General features: G+C 38.5%; 1 protein-coding gene across 4 annotated transcripts in view; it reads right to left on the bottom strand.

Annotated features, from left to right (window-relative positions):
* Window positions 1-5200, bottom strand: part of PPP4R4 (protein phosphatase 4 regulatory subunit 4) — a 76008-nt gene extending 70808 nt beyond the window's left edge. Inside the window, exons 1-3 of one of the 4 annotated variants that reach the window (XM_070752952.1) lie at window positions 3654-5200; window positions 2826-2941; window positions 2615-2688 (exon numbers count right to left, since the gene is read on the bottom strand). In XM_070752952.1, coding sequence (XP_070609053.1) covers window positions 2615-2688; window positions 2826-2879 — 128 coding nt within the window. In that variant the 5' untranslated portion in view covers window positions 2880-2941; window positions 3654-5200. The remainder of the gene's footprint in view (window positions 1-2614; window positions 2689-2825; window positions 2942-3653) is intronic. The other 3 variants (XM_070752932.1, XM_070752942.1, XM_070752923.1) reach the window with 3 other exon arrangements.
* Window positions 5201-16681: the final 11481 nt, after the last annotated feature.

Raw genomic sequence — 16681 nt, forward strand, 5'->3', positions numbered from 1 at the left:
GAGATCAGAGGTTAAGATGCAAAAACTCTATGGCATGAACAAGGCACACTATAAAATGTACATTGGAGGGGCAAGGCACACTACATACAATATACTGTATTTTAGACCAAACCAACCCACAATTTAGAGGAGATGATATTACAGCACAGAATAGGCTCCAGACAAATCAGTAACTTCCTGGTTACTGGTAATATAGGGCCACAAATGCGATAACAGAATAACAAAAATATGGATATTACTTGCTCTTCATTTTGTGACTCTGTACTAAAGTTTAAACTCCAACAGGTGGTTATTTAGAGTTTAACATGGAAATGACATCATATAAGGAAACTTAAGCTGATGTCATGCTATTATGTTAATAGGCTGTAAAAATAAACAAACAGCTGTACAGTGATACCTCTACCTACAAATGCCTCTACTTACGAACTTTTCTAGATAAGAACCGGGTGTTCAAACATTTTTTGCCTCTCCTCAAGAATTATTTTCCACTTACAAACTCGAGCCTCTGAAATTAGTAACCGGAAAAGGCAGGGAGCAGCCTCCATGGGGCCTCTCAAGGAATCTCCTGGGAGGAAACAGGGCCGGAAAAGGTGGGGAGAAGCCTCTGTGGGGCTTCTCTAGGAATCTCCTGAGAGGAAACAGGGCCTCCACCCTCCCTGTGGTTTCCCCAATCGCACACATTATTTGCTTTTACATTTTCCTATGAGTAAAAATGGTTCTTCTTACAAACTTTTCTGCTTAAGAACCTGGTCACGTAACGAATTAAGTTTGTAAGTAAAGGTACCACTGTATTTCATTCAAATAATTATCTTTGAAGTTAATGTTTTTAATATTTTTAATATTTATGATTTTAATTGTAAGCTGCCCAGTGTCGCTCTTCAGAGTGAATGGGTAGCATATAAATTAAATAAATAATTTCTACTTTGCATCAGAACTTATAACAAGTCTGCAAGAAGTACTCTCTAAGCCCAGGAATGTATAAAAAACACCTAAAGAGACTCTGAGACCAGGATCACTTCCAAGAAATAGGCAATGCACAGTAGACTTATTTTCTAAACTGTAAAAAAGAAAAGCTTGTACCTACCAACATATTGGTAACACAAGAGTTTTTAGATGACATTTTACAGAGCATTGTATTGTATTATCTGTTTTTAACAAGGCCTGAATGAACTTGCTTTTCATTCATACTCAAGAATGCAATTTGTTCAAAGAGTAACTACTATAATTATATATTTTTAAACAAATCAATCAATAAAAAACCATAAAGATCAATCCTAGTGATCCTTATTCACATCAGTTATCATTACCTCATATAATTAAATTCTTCAATTTTATTAAAAGCATCTAAGGTTTACATGCATCCAGTGAATGTAAACCCTTGCAAGCTAACAAATTTATTCTTATGAGAAATAAAGTAGCACGAACCTGCCTTGCATCTTTATAGCAACCACATACTAAGAAAAAGGTGGGTGTTATCAAATGAGTCACCAATGACTATGAGTATGGCCTCTCTGTTACTTTGCCGAGCAAGCAGACATTGTTCCAACCTATGCCTACTTAATGAAAATATTGGAAATAGATTTTGTAGGATCAGAAAAAACATAACTTTTTAAAAAATAAAATATTGGTTTGCTGCTAGAATAGGTTGCTAGATTGTTTGTCTATGTTTAGAATAGATGATAATAAAGGGCTAAAATTCTATTCTAACCACCTCAATAAATTCCTTGTAATTATTCAACATCTGAACAAATATATTAAAACTGAAAAAGGACATGATGAATCCAAACAAGTATTCTGCAATAACATTTTGCTTACAATAAGATATTATTTAAAAGAACCAATGAAAGATGAAGGTATTTAATAGATAGGACAGTTATAAAATATATAAAAGGTTGGAAAAAGTGGTAGCTTAAGATGTATTAGCAAATACTTATTTCCAAATAAACAGGGCTCACTAAAAGCACTAAATATAACTGATCAAGTTTAAAGAAACCTTACAGCTGGCATTAGTTTCAGTTAATACTGTGTAGTCTATATCAAAATCATTCAGCATTGCACCTTCTCCAGAAAGGCAAAAAACTGACTTTTAGGCAAATAGTGCTGAAGGCAATTAAATGGTGCTAAAGTATGCATTTTAAAGGGCAAAAGCAACTATGCATTTTATAAGGAAATACAGATAAAAAAATTAAATTATGATTAAAACCTGATACAGATTTAAATATTTCTCATCCTAAAAAACATACCCTTTAAAAGTTTCCATAACTATATAGTTTTTGAAGGAGACAAAACCTGAGTTACTGCATAATTATAGTAAAAACTGTTCTATAAATATAAAGTAAATCAGTATCAGTCTTATGGATGTCATCATTCAGTTTTGTAACTTTCAAGCAAGAGCAAGGTTACAGTATAAGGCCCAAAAATAGCCTAGCAACCATTCTTGTTTTAAGACTATATTGCCATGTAGATTTAATGGAGTCTTATAGTCACGCATTATTTTAATCTTTCTTTTACAGTATCATTACAACTCAGAAATTTAAAAAAATGAAATCACCAAGAACGTGGAGAAGGAAACATTTTAATAAAAGATACTAAAATGATAGTATCTAAACTATACCTGAGTAGATACACAGCCCTCTCAATATCATTGAGTTCTTCATCAACTGTCAGTCTCTCTATTTCTTCTGGTGTCTGTCAGATATGATACAGAAATTAACATTATTGACATCTCAGCTCCACACTTCAATTTGTTAACAACTATCTCCACTTTCAAATGTGAACATTCAATGCCACAAATATATTTATACTACAATCCCACACACACTTACCTGCAAGTAAGTCCCGATGAATTCAAAGGGGCTTACTTCTGAGTAGGCATGCATAGGATTGTACTATTCATCACCAGGACCACTTTTATTTATTCCAGAGTAAGTATGAATTCTGCCTGAAACACAAGAAATTAAATAAAAATAATTGTAATTAAAAGAAATACTAGTGGAAGATAATGTGCTAGCTTCAAATTAGTCATGTACTTGACTTCTATGAGTCAGATTGCTGACTATTTTCTCCAATGTTATCTATTTTAATAGGCAACTGCTCTCCAGGGCCTCAAGGAAGGGTCTTTGCTCTGCTATTTGATAAACTACAAATGGCAAGAAAAGAACCAGAGACAAATGTGAGCTACCACTTGTCCTCCTCCTAAATTTTTGAACCAGAATGACAGCCAGTAATTTGTAAGCCACTTTCTCTGGAACAATCTCCTGGAAGACTATGACAGGTTTCAGATATAGTTTTAAGGCCTTTAATTTTAATTCTCATAAACTGATAGCATCCAAAAAATGAGGTAATTAACATTTTAAATCAGTCACAGTAACAAAAGATAAAAATCATATAACCATAAAAGTTGCTGAAATCAAGGCAGTTGCTATCTAGGATTTCTCTCCCCCCACATCTCAAATGCCATTTCTGAAAGCATTACCACTGCTGAGATTCATTACCTTATCTATGCAAAGGATCATTCAAATTTAAAATATGCTAAGCCTGCAGAAAAATATGTCATCACATTGCTTAAGAGGTTCGAGTCTGAAATAACTGCGATTTATCTATTTTTTCTTTTTTTAAAAAACACCGATAGATTCATACAGCATATACAATACCTTTAAGCTCCTGCGCACCGGCCTTTCAATGATAGTAAGTTCCTGCAGATCTTCTATATAACCAAACAGATTGTTTTGGCTAAAATCCATTTTGTATGAGAAGATGATTATCGGATGCATGTACTAGGTTGACGCTCCAATCCTTGGCAAAATCAGGGTTTTTTTCAAGTGGGCACACTTCACATTGCACTGAGGCCCGAAAAAGAGCAAAAAAAAAAATCCCTAAAAATAAAAGCAAAAATCCCGGAGGACCTCTTTCGTCTAAAAAAGATGTACTAGCGAAGGTGGGCGATAGAAGAAGCTGCTTCGCTCCAGCTGCTCCCTCCTCCTCGTAGGAAGCTGAGCCCCCACCAGGCGGGAAGATCCTCAGCAAACACAATGCGGCAGCACCACAGCTCTCCGCCGATGCTCGTTCGGCTCCGAAAGCATCCCTCGCTCCTCGGGTCCAGGTTTTCGGCAAGGAAACTTTCTCACCCGCTGCTTCTTCACTTTCGCCTCAGTTCCTCCGCCGTTTCCAGGGAGAAGGAGACACCAACATTTCTCCACCTCCGCACACGCGCGCGCGCATACACACGCCCTCTTTTTTCCCCCCTTTTGCTCTCGTCGGACGGCGGGGGTGGGGTGAGAAGAATAAAGAGGAGGGGAAGGCTCTGGTCCGAGGTGGGAAGTTTTCTTTTCTCCTGGTTATGATGTCCGAGGCAGCTTTAGGCGTTCAAGTCCAATTCAAAAACGGTGGTGGTGGTGGTGGTGGTGGAGGAGGAGGCGGCGGCGGCCGGCAAGATCCTACTGGAAGCCAAAAATAGAGATGGAGAGGACATGCGAGGCAAAGAGCAATAGCGTATCCTTTGGGGGGGAAAACCTTTAAATCTTAAGAAAACGGGGGGTTCTTTTGAAAAGGGAAGTGCGTACGGCTAGCCAGTCATGTTACGGTGTGGTGGATCGAAAAGGAGGGGGGTGAATGAAAGAAGCTTTTGGTTATGAGGAGAGAAGCTATTGGTAGATGCCCAGGAGTGGGGGGAAAGAGGATGTCTGAGGGGGGGAAAAACAAGGGACGAATCTTCTAAGGGGAGAATTTGATTGAGGACAGACGTCTTATCGGGTGTGTGGCGCGAAGATAAGCTTTCCAGAGGCTTCTCTGCGATAGTTTGTGCTAAAAGTAGCTCCTCTGTGTGTGTGTAATGTGTCTGTGTGTACTAGGTTCTACTCCTCTTCGCCCCCAAGACGGCCCGCTGTCCTCCCCGGGAAGGCGAGGGGACAACGGGCGGGACGGGCTTGCGAGCCAAGCTGTTCACCGACAGGCTGAGCCCCAGCTGAGGCAAAGAGGAAGAGTGAGAGAGAGCTTTAGCAATGGGGCCACTTAGGGCCCGCTGTAGTGGTCCCGCTTCATGGGCCCTGGAAGCTTGTTCTCGCTCCGCGGCCAAAACGAGCGGGCCCTCTGGGCAGACTCCTTGCTCCCCCCCTCCCCGCCCCCCGCACGACTCGTGAGGCCCAAAGCCGCCGTGCGGAGATCGGAAAGAGTAGGAGCCGCCTTCGCCTCTGCTGGTAGTGGCTGCGCAGAGCCCGTCGCCAGGGTAACCAGCAGCTACCGGGGCCGCGGCGGGGCAAAAAGGCTTCTCCGAATGTGAACGCCTTTATAGTGGTCGCTGTCCCCCCACCTCCCGCGCGCTTATTCCAACCCTGGGGTCATTTTTGCACTCCTGTTCTTCAGTAACAGCACATTCTAAATGTGTAAGCAACATACAGACACTGAAATTGTAGCTCTTTCAAATCTGCCTCGTTGGTGGACAGCACATTTTCTGAGACTTCTCCTTGCATGTGGTTCAAATTATAGCTTTCCCACCCATCATACAGTTCCACTGGAGATGTAGATTTCAGTATTGTTAAAGAGGTAAAAAAATCTGGACCCTTTAAGTCAGGAAAAATGTTTCTCTTTTATGTGGATTGATAATAGCATATGGCATATCATGCATGAACTTGCAATTATATATTAACATTTCATCTTGATTAGAAACACAGTAAAATATGAATGTTAAAAAGATCTATATTGGAGTACAGTGTCTAGGTTATCTAACCATTGAAACAGTATTGTTTTTGTAAGAAAAAAAATCAGGATTAGTATATGCCCTCATCTTGCAGCTGGTCACAATGTGATATACAGTTTGATTAAGACCCTTAATGATGACCTTGGTTAACAAACTCTATTCAGTTAAACTTACCAGATAAATCAGTCATTTTTTTTTTTTAGACTAATCTGTTTTGTGTTTGGCTGCTGTGAGAATAACCTGGAGAATGTAATATTGTACATAAAGCTGTTTGGAGTTAAAATATGGTTTGATAATATATATGTTATCTAATCTCAGTTAAGCCCACCCTCTCCAATGCTGATGGTATCTTTCATAAAGATTGTCTGTCATTACTGTATTTTAGAAGTTCGGTTATTTTCGGGATAAGAACACTGTATTTCTTTTCCTCTTGCATGTTGTTCTAGAAGCCAAGATTGAGGTATAAATTAAATAAAGTGGTTTGTTATTTGATTTCATCTTTGTTCATATTACCCTTTCATAATGAGAAGTCACTAAGATACAAGGAAGCAAAAACATTTCTGCAAATGGTAATAATGAAACTATGAAGCAACAGTTTCTTAGTAACAAACTGAAAGCTATATTAAGTAGTATTCATATTTTTAATCAAATATTGTGAAATTGACCGTTCAGCATCAGTATTCTTGTTATTTACTTAAAGGAGATGTTCTTATGGATCAAAACTCAAAATTGCTTTTAGTTGTGTTGCTTTTCAAGATAAATAATCTACTCTTTTCAAGAAAAACTGGCACCCTTATGCAACATATTCACAGTAGGAATTTCAGTTAAGCTAATGGGGGATCCTTTTAATCCTCAAAATTTCTTTTTTTCAAGAGCACAAATTGTTTTGTTGTTTCACCAAATTATTTGGCCAAAACTTCTGTATGGATTTAAATATTATCACCCCCATGTTCCAAAAGGAATATAGCAATTTGAAGGAATATATTATATTTAGAAGATACAGGAGCTCTTTAATCATCCTTCTTTACCACCTGTTTACAAATCCCTCAACTATGGAAATTTTCATCTCAAATTCAATAACCAGAGACTATGCACCAACCAGAAAGAGGGCAGATAAGGGGTGATGAGTGTCAAAAACACTGACCTGGATGAAACCCAGAATATCGAAGAATATATCCGTGAGATGGCACCCAAAGAAGAACTGCTGAGAGAAAGCCTGAGCAGGAGCAAACATAAAGAGAAGATTAAGCAGACAAAATTCCATGACTAAACCAGAGCCTGCCTAGGATGTGCCATCAAAAGATAGCTGAAGTGGCATATATTGGAAAGGGCTGGACTAAAAGATATTATGGAGACACTCATCATAGCAGCAAAATTATAGCACTAGGTGCCTGTTTCATAGGAGCAGAGGTCTACCACACTAGATAGGACTTGAGGTACAGAGTATGTAGAGCCTCACTGTCTGGCACATAGTGGGAGGCTGTATGATATAGGCAAGAAAAGCATACATTAATGGCACAATCAAGTAGCTGGCATTATGTACAGTAACGTCCTCACAATATTGTATATTGACTAGAGCCAGGTCATATCCAGATGGGAGATTACATAGAAGGTAATGGGAAACAGGAGAGGCTAAGATCCTGTGAGACAGGCAGGTACTAACTAGGCAATCATCCAGACCAGAGGTCTTCAAACTTGGCAACTTTAAGACTTTTGGACTTCAACTCCAAGAATTCATAGCTGGCTGGAGAATTATGGGAGTTAAAGTCCACAAATCTTAAAGTTACCAAGTTTGAAGACCTTTGATCCAGACCTTGTGGTAGTAGATAAGGACCAGAAGACAGCAGTGGAGGTAGATTTAGCAGTGCCAAGTGACAGCAACATTAGGAAGCAGGATTATGAGAAGCTGGAGAAGAACTAAAATCTGAAGAAGGAACTAAAAATGTTGTGAAAAATAAAGGTCAATAAAGGTGGCTTGGGGCTGTGCCTTCTCAATTGAAAGAGTGACTCCAACACAGCCACATTAGAACTCTTTGAGCAGTAGAGAGCAATGATAGGAACAGCCAAGATACTGAATACGCCTCTGATAGATGCCCAGAGATTGAGAAGACACATGCTAGAATAATAAAGGAATTTTTATAAGTATATCCTTTATAAAGGGCAGCACTACAGAAAAAGCAGATTTGTGTCTTGGCAACTCTTCTAGACTCACAGTTCTTGCTAGAACAGCAGGTAGAGCCTATGGCAAAAAGCTTTGGCTAATGCACCAGTTGCACCCCTACATGGAGCAGGATGATCTTGCTGTGATGATTCATGCTCTCATCAACACCTGCTGTAGACAGTAAGGAAGATGACCTTGATGGAAATATGCAAGAATTGTAATCTAGGAAAAAGAGGCTGAACCATTTTTGAGACCACAACAAAGAGTTAACATTTGGAAGCAGCTCAGGGAGACGCTTCTCTAATTCACTGAATTATAAGGAAGAAGAGGAGGAGGTTTATGTAGCAAGATTTATATCTGCTTGACTAATGTAACACTATATGGGGTTGCTTTAAGTCCACTCAGGTACATTAGGTTCATAGTGCAATGGCCCATATGCTGACTTTCACCAATAAGAGCACATTACTCCAATGCTGCAGAGTTTATATTAATAATCAATAAGGCTTTGAGTGCCCTTTAAAGTGCTGATTCTAATCTACAATCTCAAGCGGGTCTTACATAGTTTGCTGCTTATCTGCAGCAATGCATTCTCTAGATAAAATCAGTCCCATCTGTCCAGAAAAAAATTAGGATGGACCCAATTGATGGAGGAAGGAGAGGGGAGGGGGGATCAATGATGCTGCTTTTCAGTGTTGGATTGGAGTAGCTTCATAATGGACAATGCTTAGGTTCGATCCTGATCCTCTTCCAGAAGCTGTTCAAAACTTAGCTTTTCCAGAGTGCACTTATACATTGACCCCATTGATACTTGGTTTGGTTAATTTAACATTTCTTACTGTTAAGTTTTTGTTTTTTTCTTAATGTATAATTATTTGTATTTATATACCCATGAGAGTCTTTGGGGAATCAGTGATCTATAAATGTAATTTGTCATTATCATAATGTACTTTAAAGAGAAGTTGAAATCAAGCATATTCTCCCCAATTGATTATTCACAATTGGCATCAGTATAATAATCAAACTCCATATAATCACCAGTTAGCACAACCACTGCACCGTAAACATGCCTGAAAAGTTCTTTCACTACCTCCAGGCCATCCTACTTTGAGGTAAGCTGCTGCAAATGGAAAAGGGCAGAGCAAGGGTTCACTCTCCGTTTACCCTAACATGGGTATTTGCAGCATGCTCCCTCTGCTTGCTTGCATTGGTGGGCAGATTTTACTCAGAGTAGGTAGTTTCAGAGAAACCTAGGCTCAAAGTCTGTAATGCATCACCTGCAATAGATATCACAATTTCCAGGTGGACTTCTAGAGTAGCTTCACATAGAATCAATTTTAGTTATCTAAGCATGATGAGACTAGGTAAATCTAATCAATGCATTTCATTGGACTCAGCAAGCAGGTGCACCATTTTGCAATTTTTAACTATTTACAATAGAAATGACTAAATATTGATGTTATTCTGTCACAGAAGAAATTAACTTGATGGTGCAAAAGCAAAACCCAAGAACAACTTGAATTTATTTCTAGATACTACAGGTAAATTTTAATGTCACTTGTCACAACCTGGTAACTTCAGAGGTTTGGAATTACTGTAATACATTTCTTACACAGCCAGGAATTTGTCCAGCACATCTGGATGATTCCATTCTTGGAAAACTATCACAACTCTCTAATTGGGCAGGTAAATGTCAATAATCTCTAAAATAGAATAGAATAGAATTCTTTATTGGCCAAGTGTGATTAGACACACAAGGAATTTGTCTTGATGCATATGCTCTCAGTGGCAGGTATGTCAAACTAGCAACCCACAGTCCAGATGCATCACACGCAGGCCACATCCACCCAAACTCCATGAAGGGAAAAAGCATCACAAAATGTCACATGACAGCAACATGACACCCATGCTCTATGGGTATGTACATATCTGCAATGAATTGTGTCATTATGATGTAGCATTATGTGATTCAAATTTTTTGAAGAAACATCCTAGTTGGTGTATATCAAATTTATGGCCCTTAAAACCCACCAGTTATTACATGTATTAAGTCCTAGCATAAAACCAGAAACATTCTAAATACATTCAATGAAATACAAATGACTCCAGAGTGAAGACAATCGTGGTCAAGTCCAGTGAGAGTTGATAACCTGATGACAGGCATTACAATGAGCAGCCAGAAATAAAGACCATTTTATATTATAGATAATATTACAACTTTGCAACCATGATTAAAACCAGAATTATGCACTTGATTCATGGCAGGTATAAAGAGGTTCATCATGTTACCTGACCAATTTTATGACCGCATTCTGGTTTTGCCCCATGTGGTGGTTAAATAGCAGAAAGAGCCATAAAGAAGGCAGGACTCTGTTAAAGGGGAGCAGGCAGATTCTCTCCATTTGTACAAGGAAACTGAGGAAGCTCAAATCTTTATATTAAATATAAACATTACTATTGGACATTCCCAAGACAAAAATGATTAATTTCTCTGAACATTCTGATATACAAGAAGCAACATTGTTACGTTAATTTCCTCTTAATCATAGAGACATAGAACAGGCAATGTAGGGGAACTTTATTTGAGATACTGTACAGGCAAATAAGGCGTAATGGAAACAAACATAAGTGGTAATTGCTATACATTCTTCTATTCTATAGGAAAATTAGGAGGTTGCCTCTTCAAAGTGCAAACTTGTAATATTGGAAAGAGCCATTTTTCAACTTATTGGCAAAAGAATACAAGAGTTTTTCAAATCTCTCAAGGCATTCTATTGAATTGGTATGACAAAAGGAAAGGTCTGCCTTTAAGAGGTGCCAATGCCTTTACTCTGTGTTTCTGTTAATCTAGTCCTAAGAAAGTTAATTAATAGAGAGATGAAATCCAAATATCAAACAAACAAGAAATGTAGGGAAGCTTTCTCTCCTCGCCTTCATCTATTTTGTATCTATCTACAGCAAACCATGGATAGCACAATCCAAAATTTGTAAGAGAAGATGTATTAGAGAACGAAGGAAGAAAATATATAACAAAACCCAACCATAGTAATGCATATATGTATACCTAGCAAATCGTGAACCATATTAAAGGAATAACACACACACATACACACACTATAATCAAACATGAGGCAGAGGCAAGTAAAACATACGTACTGATAACTCCCTTGCACCTACATCTGGTTTCTATCATGACATTACTTATTCCGTCATTATTCTAGCAGGGTTAGCTGCAGAACCTATATCTCCCCCCCCCACCTGAGAAATAAAACATGTGCCAATGTAGGAAAAAGTGGCATTTGAGCCATTACACTACAGTGATGAAATGCTTTGTCAAAAGCAATTCATCTCTTTATGGATTTAAGTGGGCTGTAAAGACTACTTCAGCTTCAACCGCAACAATACAAGAACACGCAACAGATTCAAACTTAATATTAACCGCTACAAACTTGACTGTAAAAAATATGACTTTAACAATCGAGTTATCGAAGTGTGAAACTCATTACCAGACTCAATAGTATCAACCCCTAACCCCCAAAATTTCTCCCTTAGACTATCCATGATTGACCTCTCCAGGTGCCTAAGAGGTCAGTAAGGGGCGTACATAAGTGCAACTAATGTGCCTTTTGTCCCCTGTCCAATTGTCTTTCCTTTATCTCATATATCATATATATTTTCTTCCTTTCATATATCTTTTCCTCTATTTTTATATTTTTCTTTATATATATTACCTCATGTCTATTCTCTACTATATGTATTGTATATTGGACAAAATAAACAAACAAACAAACAAACAAATAAATAAATAAATAAATTTCTTTCATGCAGTTGACAGTAATTGATAGCTTGTTTTAGCCAGAAGAAAATTGTTCTCTTGAGTAGACATTTATGGCTGCTGGTTTTTTTTAATTCATCTTTAGGATATTGATTTTATTTTTTAAATTATTTTTATCTGAGTCATTATCAGTCAGTGGCTTGACTACATTCAAACCAAAGAAATAATAAACCAGAATCATGGATAGTTCATCATTTTTATTTTGCCATCACAAATTTCAAATTTTCCCATTTGCACATACTGTATGCTATTTATATACTGCACACACTGCAACCATGTCTGTAACAACTTAATCTGTAGCATATGATAATACATTTTGGGAATGGCCATGGTCCAGTGATAGAACACATGGCTTACAGTTCCTTATTCAAATGATTCCTAGGTTTAATTCTGGCATCTTTGGATTGGCCAGCAACAGGTTTATGTATTAAAAATTCTTACGCTGCACACATAAGGCTTCTTGTGGCTCACAGAGTTTCATTTACTGCAGTTGTCAAAAATTATCAGCATTCTCCAACTTTCTAAGAAAAAACATGAAAATTGTGCAATTTCTAAAATAGGTTTATCACAATTTAGAAAACAAATTTAAAAAAGAATAAAACTTATAATTCCCTCAAAAAAAAAACCCCAAACAGGGAAAACAACAAAATCTGGATGTGGGTAAATCTCCCTTTGCCTCATCATCACCAAGGGTGGGTTCCAAATTTTTTTATTACCACTCTGCGGATGTGGCTTATTTGGTGGGCGTGGCTTGATGGTCATGTAACTTGGTTGCAGTGGTTTGGCAGTCATGTGACTGGGTGGGAGAGGCTTTGAGGTCGTAACAGAGTGGGGTTGCTGGTGATCATGTGACTAGGTGGGCGTGGCCAAGTTGACATCACTCACATTAAGGGTTAGGGTGCCTGACTTTTCCTAACCTACAAGGCCTTAAAGAGATGCAATTTCTCTATTTACTACTACTGAACATCCAAAATGCTGCTGCTTTTCAATGTTTCTGGTACAGAATGCAACAGCTACAACAGTTGTGTATTTCCAAAAGAATATGTTACACCTCTGCTCCAAGGTTGCATTGTTTACCAGTCTGTTTTAGATCTAATTTGAGGTGCTGATTTTGACCTTTAAAGCCCTGCGTGGCAAAGGACCTGGTTATTTAAGGGACTGTCTCCCCTCCCGCTTACATCTGCCAGAGCTAGCTGAGAGGGCATATTGTGAGTCCTGTCAGTTAGAGAGCTTCACTTTGCAGGTCCAAGGCAATAGGGTAGGGCCTTTTCAGCTGTTGCCCCAGCTTTATGGAACATTCTTTGCTCTGAAGTGAGGATGGCCTCGTTACGTTTAATTTTCTATTAGCCCCGTAAGACTTGGTTGTGTCATTAAGCCTGAAGATCCTAGGGAATTGGTGAAATGATGAGATGGCGCCAATGTCATTAACATGTGCTCTTTACTCAATATGTTTTTGTTTTATGCCTTTTCTAATTCTTCATTTTTAATAAAAAATACTGTGTTTGTACATACTGCATTGTTTTTAGCTTTGTTATATACTGTCCAGAGTCACTTGTCTGGGAGATGGGCAGCCATTTAGCATGACAAAAGAAATAATCAATTTTATTATTGCAGTAATTCTGGCCGCACCTTCCTTTTGCCAAAAATCTCGTTTGCAGTCTCTGCCTGTGTATCACATTGTAAGAGAAGCTGTTTCAGCCATCTGTCTGTCTTCATACATAACTCATAAACTACCGTCATCTTTTCTTTGCCAAGATCCATTCTCAAAAGCCTTCAATCACAGAAGAGAAAATGACATGCTTTGTCTCTTTACAGTGCCTTGCCTCCAATAGCCATTTTGAACATTCTCTCTCCTGCCTGCTACTCCAAGCAAAGTACTTCTCGCAATTTTAAAAAAAAATGAAGGAGAAAGCAAATAAATAAGCATCAGGGGTGGGTTCTGAACCCTTTTGCTGCCAGTTCACTCAGGGTCATGCTATGCACGCGTGCCTGCAATAAAAAAATAGCTTCTGTGCATGTGCAAAGCTAATGTTTGCTTCTGCGCATGTGTAGAAGCAAAATCCCAAGATGGTGGCGCCCACAGAAACACCGACAGAACCAGCTCTGTGACATCATCGCCGAACTACTAACAGTTCTAAAGAACGAGTTAGAACCAGTAGGAACTCTCTGCTAAGCATAAGGAAAGGAAATCACTTGAGGTAGCATTTAAATTCATATTGATAACTGACTTGCTGGGCCAGAATAGCAAAAATGTAAAGGAGAAATGTTATGTGCTGCAGTGTGCAGTATGCAACCTTTCAATAATTCAAACTACCCTGTTTCCCCGAAAATAAGTCACCCCCGAAAGTAAGACATAGGAGAGGTTTCATAGAATTGCCTAATATAAGGCATCCCTCGAAAGTAAGACGTAGGAGACCTTTTGTTTCACAGCATTCCTGAACAGAATATATATAACACTGCTGTCCATAAATTGCATCCCCAAACGCTGCATCAATTAGTTTTAAAACACATCCAATACTCATCCAACATGCGGCTGCGTGTTTGGATGCATTTTTGCTGCAGCAGGATACAGGATACAATTAATTGGAAAAAAAAAATAAGACATCCCCTGAAAGTAAGACGTAGCACATCTTTGGGAGCAAAAATTAATATAAGATGCTGTCTTATTTTCGGGGGGAAATGGTAGGTGTTGTTAGCAACAGTTTTATCTCAGGATGATTGAGCACAAATGGAAGGCAGGCATTTACTTTCTCCCGAGTATAGCTGGGCCAAAAAGGGCATTTTAGTAACTGCTTTGAACTATAGCATAGATTGCACAAACGGGGTTGAAATCCTAAAGATGGAAGAATTGGTAGTAAGATAAGGAAAGTGGGGTGCCTCGGGCAAGTTAGGGAAGCCTGGTGCAGATTGCACACAATTTTCTCTTCGCTCAGGGCTTGAAAAACTTACTTGAACTTTGTGGCAAGGAGGATTTTCAACTCCTGAGCAGAGGCAATGCAGTAAAAAACATGAGATACTTCAGGCGGATGAAGGACCTGGTGCAGCCACATTTGAGCATCTCTTTGTGTTCAGACTGAAAACTTGCAAAGATTTCAGCAGAGAGGATTTTCAGCTTCTGAGTGCAGCCTCCCAGAGTCTCCCTCACCCTTCTATGGCACTCCATGCTCCTTACCTAGAGCCCTATCTAGTAGTGGGTTTTAAAACCCTTTGCTACCAGTTTGCACACATACTCACGCAGAAGCTAGCACTACGGATTGTTAGAACTGGGCCAAACCGGGAGCAACCCACCGCTGGCCCCATCTACTTAACAACCCACATACCGGTAATTGCTTAAAGAACCCACAAAGGAATGTCAGGATTGTGGTTGTTGAACAACGCAATCATGTGGGTACTCAACTTGATATCTCACTTAACAACCACTATGCTTGGTGACAGATTCCAGTCCCAATAGTGCATATAAGTTGATGACTATCTGTACGAGCCGTCTCCAATAAAAGTGATAAGAAAGTGGACAAATCCACAAGTGTGCCTTTGAAAGCTCCAAACTGCAGCTTTAGCAAGGCTGATTCTCCTAGCTCCCAGAGCTCTGAAACCTGGTAGAGACTACTAAATATATGGTCATAATCTATACAGGTAGTCCTTGACTTACAACAGTTCATTTAGTGACTGTTCACGATTACAACAGCACTGAAAAAGTCACTTATGACCATTTTTCATGACCTTTGCAGTACCGTCCATGCTGATGTGATCAAAATTCATATTCTTGGCAACTGGTTCATATTTATGACCACTGCAGCATCCCAGGGTCATGTGATTACATTTTCAACTTTCTGTCAAGCAAAGTCAAAAAGTAAGCCAGATTTATTTAACAGCCAGGTTACCAACTTATCAACTGCAGTGATTCACGTAACACCTGTGGCAAGAAGTGTCAAAATGGGGCAACTCATTTAATATCTCACTTAACAACAAAAATTTTGGCCTCAATTGTGGTTGTAAATTGAGGATTATCTTCATGGAGCCTTCAGCCGTCCCAAGTGCTTCTTTATTCCAAGAGGAGTCCAAGCAGCTGATTCCTTTACTAGTTTCCTTTCCACCATGGTTGTTAACTCCACTTCTTACAGAGCTCTTTAGTTTGCCTTTGATTCCCCAGGGATCCTTTCTTCAGCTATTATCAACATGTGAACAGAAAGTATTTTACCTTCTTTTGCTTTTTATGTTTCAGGATGTTTTGTATCCTATGATAAACATATACCGGTATTTGAGGCATCAGCTCAATTTAATATTTAATCCATTAAATCCATACTTTCACTACAAAATCAAATAGAATACTTCTGAGTCAACTGTATTGTAATTTAAGTAACATTTTTCCAGGAGTTTGCGATCTAAATTGCAATGGGAACTAATTCTGGTTTTGCTAGTTGAAAAAGGCTTTTCCATTTTTCTGGCAATGTCTGTTGTAAAATTGGCTTTTAAACTACTGGAAGACAGTTGTGGTTTCTTTTTAAATAAATCTTACTTAAATTGTTTTATTAGATACACTTAAGCCAAATGTTCTTCTTGCAGATGCTATTTCATTTCCAATCATAGAATTAGGGAAGTATTGTGTTTACATTTAAATAACGATGCCCTCAAATTCACTCTCAATTTTGGTCACAGATTCCTGGCATTATAAGCAAATAGGTTGCCACTGCATTCTTCCATGATTTTTTAAAAAATTCTATTTTTGATTAAGGATTTCCAGATGCTCCTTCATAATCCTTTAGAGTTTAGCCTACGTTAGCTAAACACCAAGCATCAGATAGCATAAATTATTCTTAATTATGAACATGCAAAGATCCAGATGGACAAAAGATGCTAGCATAAACCTTCCTTACATCTACTAATTGTTTTAGCTTAGATATAGGCTATAGGCCTAGTCACATGAACACAGTCGATATAGTTACAATTAGTAGCCATCACCCGATAATGTCAAATTTTCCTCCTTCATGTTGTA

The sequence above is a fragment of the Erythrolamprus reginae genome, chromosome 1, assembly GCF_031021105.1.
Source record: "Erythrolamprus reginae isolate rEryReg1 chromosome 1, rEryReg1.hap1, whole genome shotgun sequence".
Lineage (NCBI taxonomy): Eukaryota > Metazoa > Chordata > Lepidosauria > Squamata > Dipsadidae > Erythrolamprus > Erythrolamprus reginae.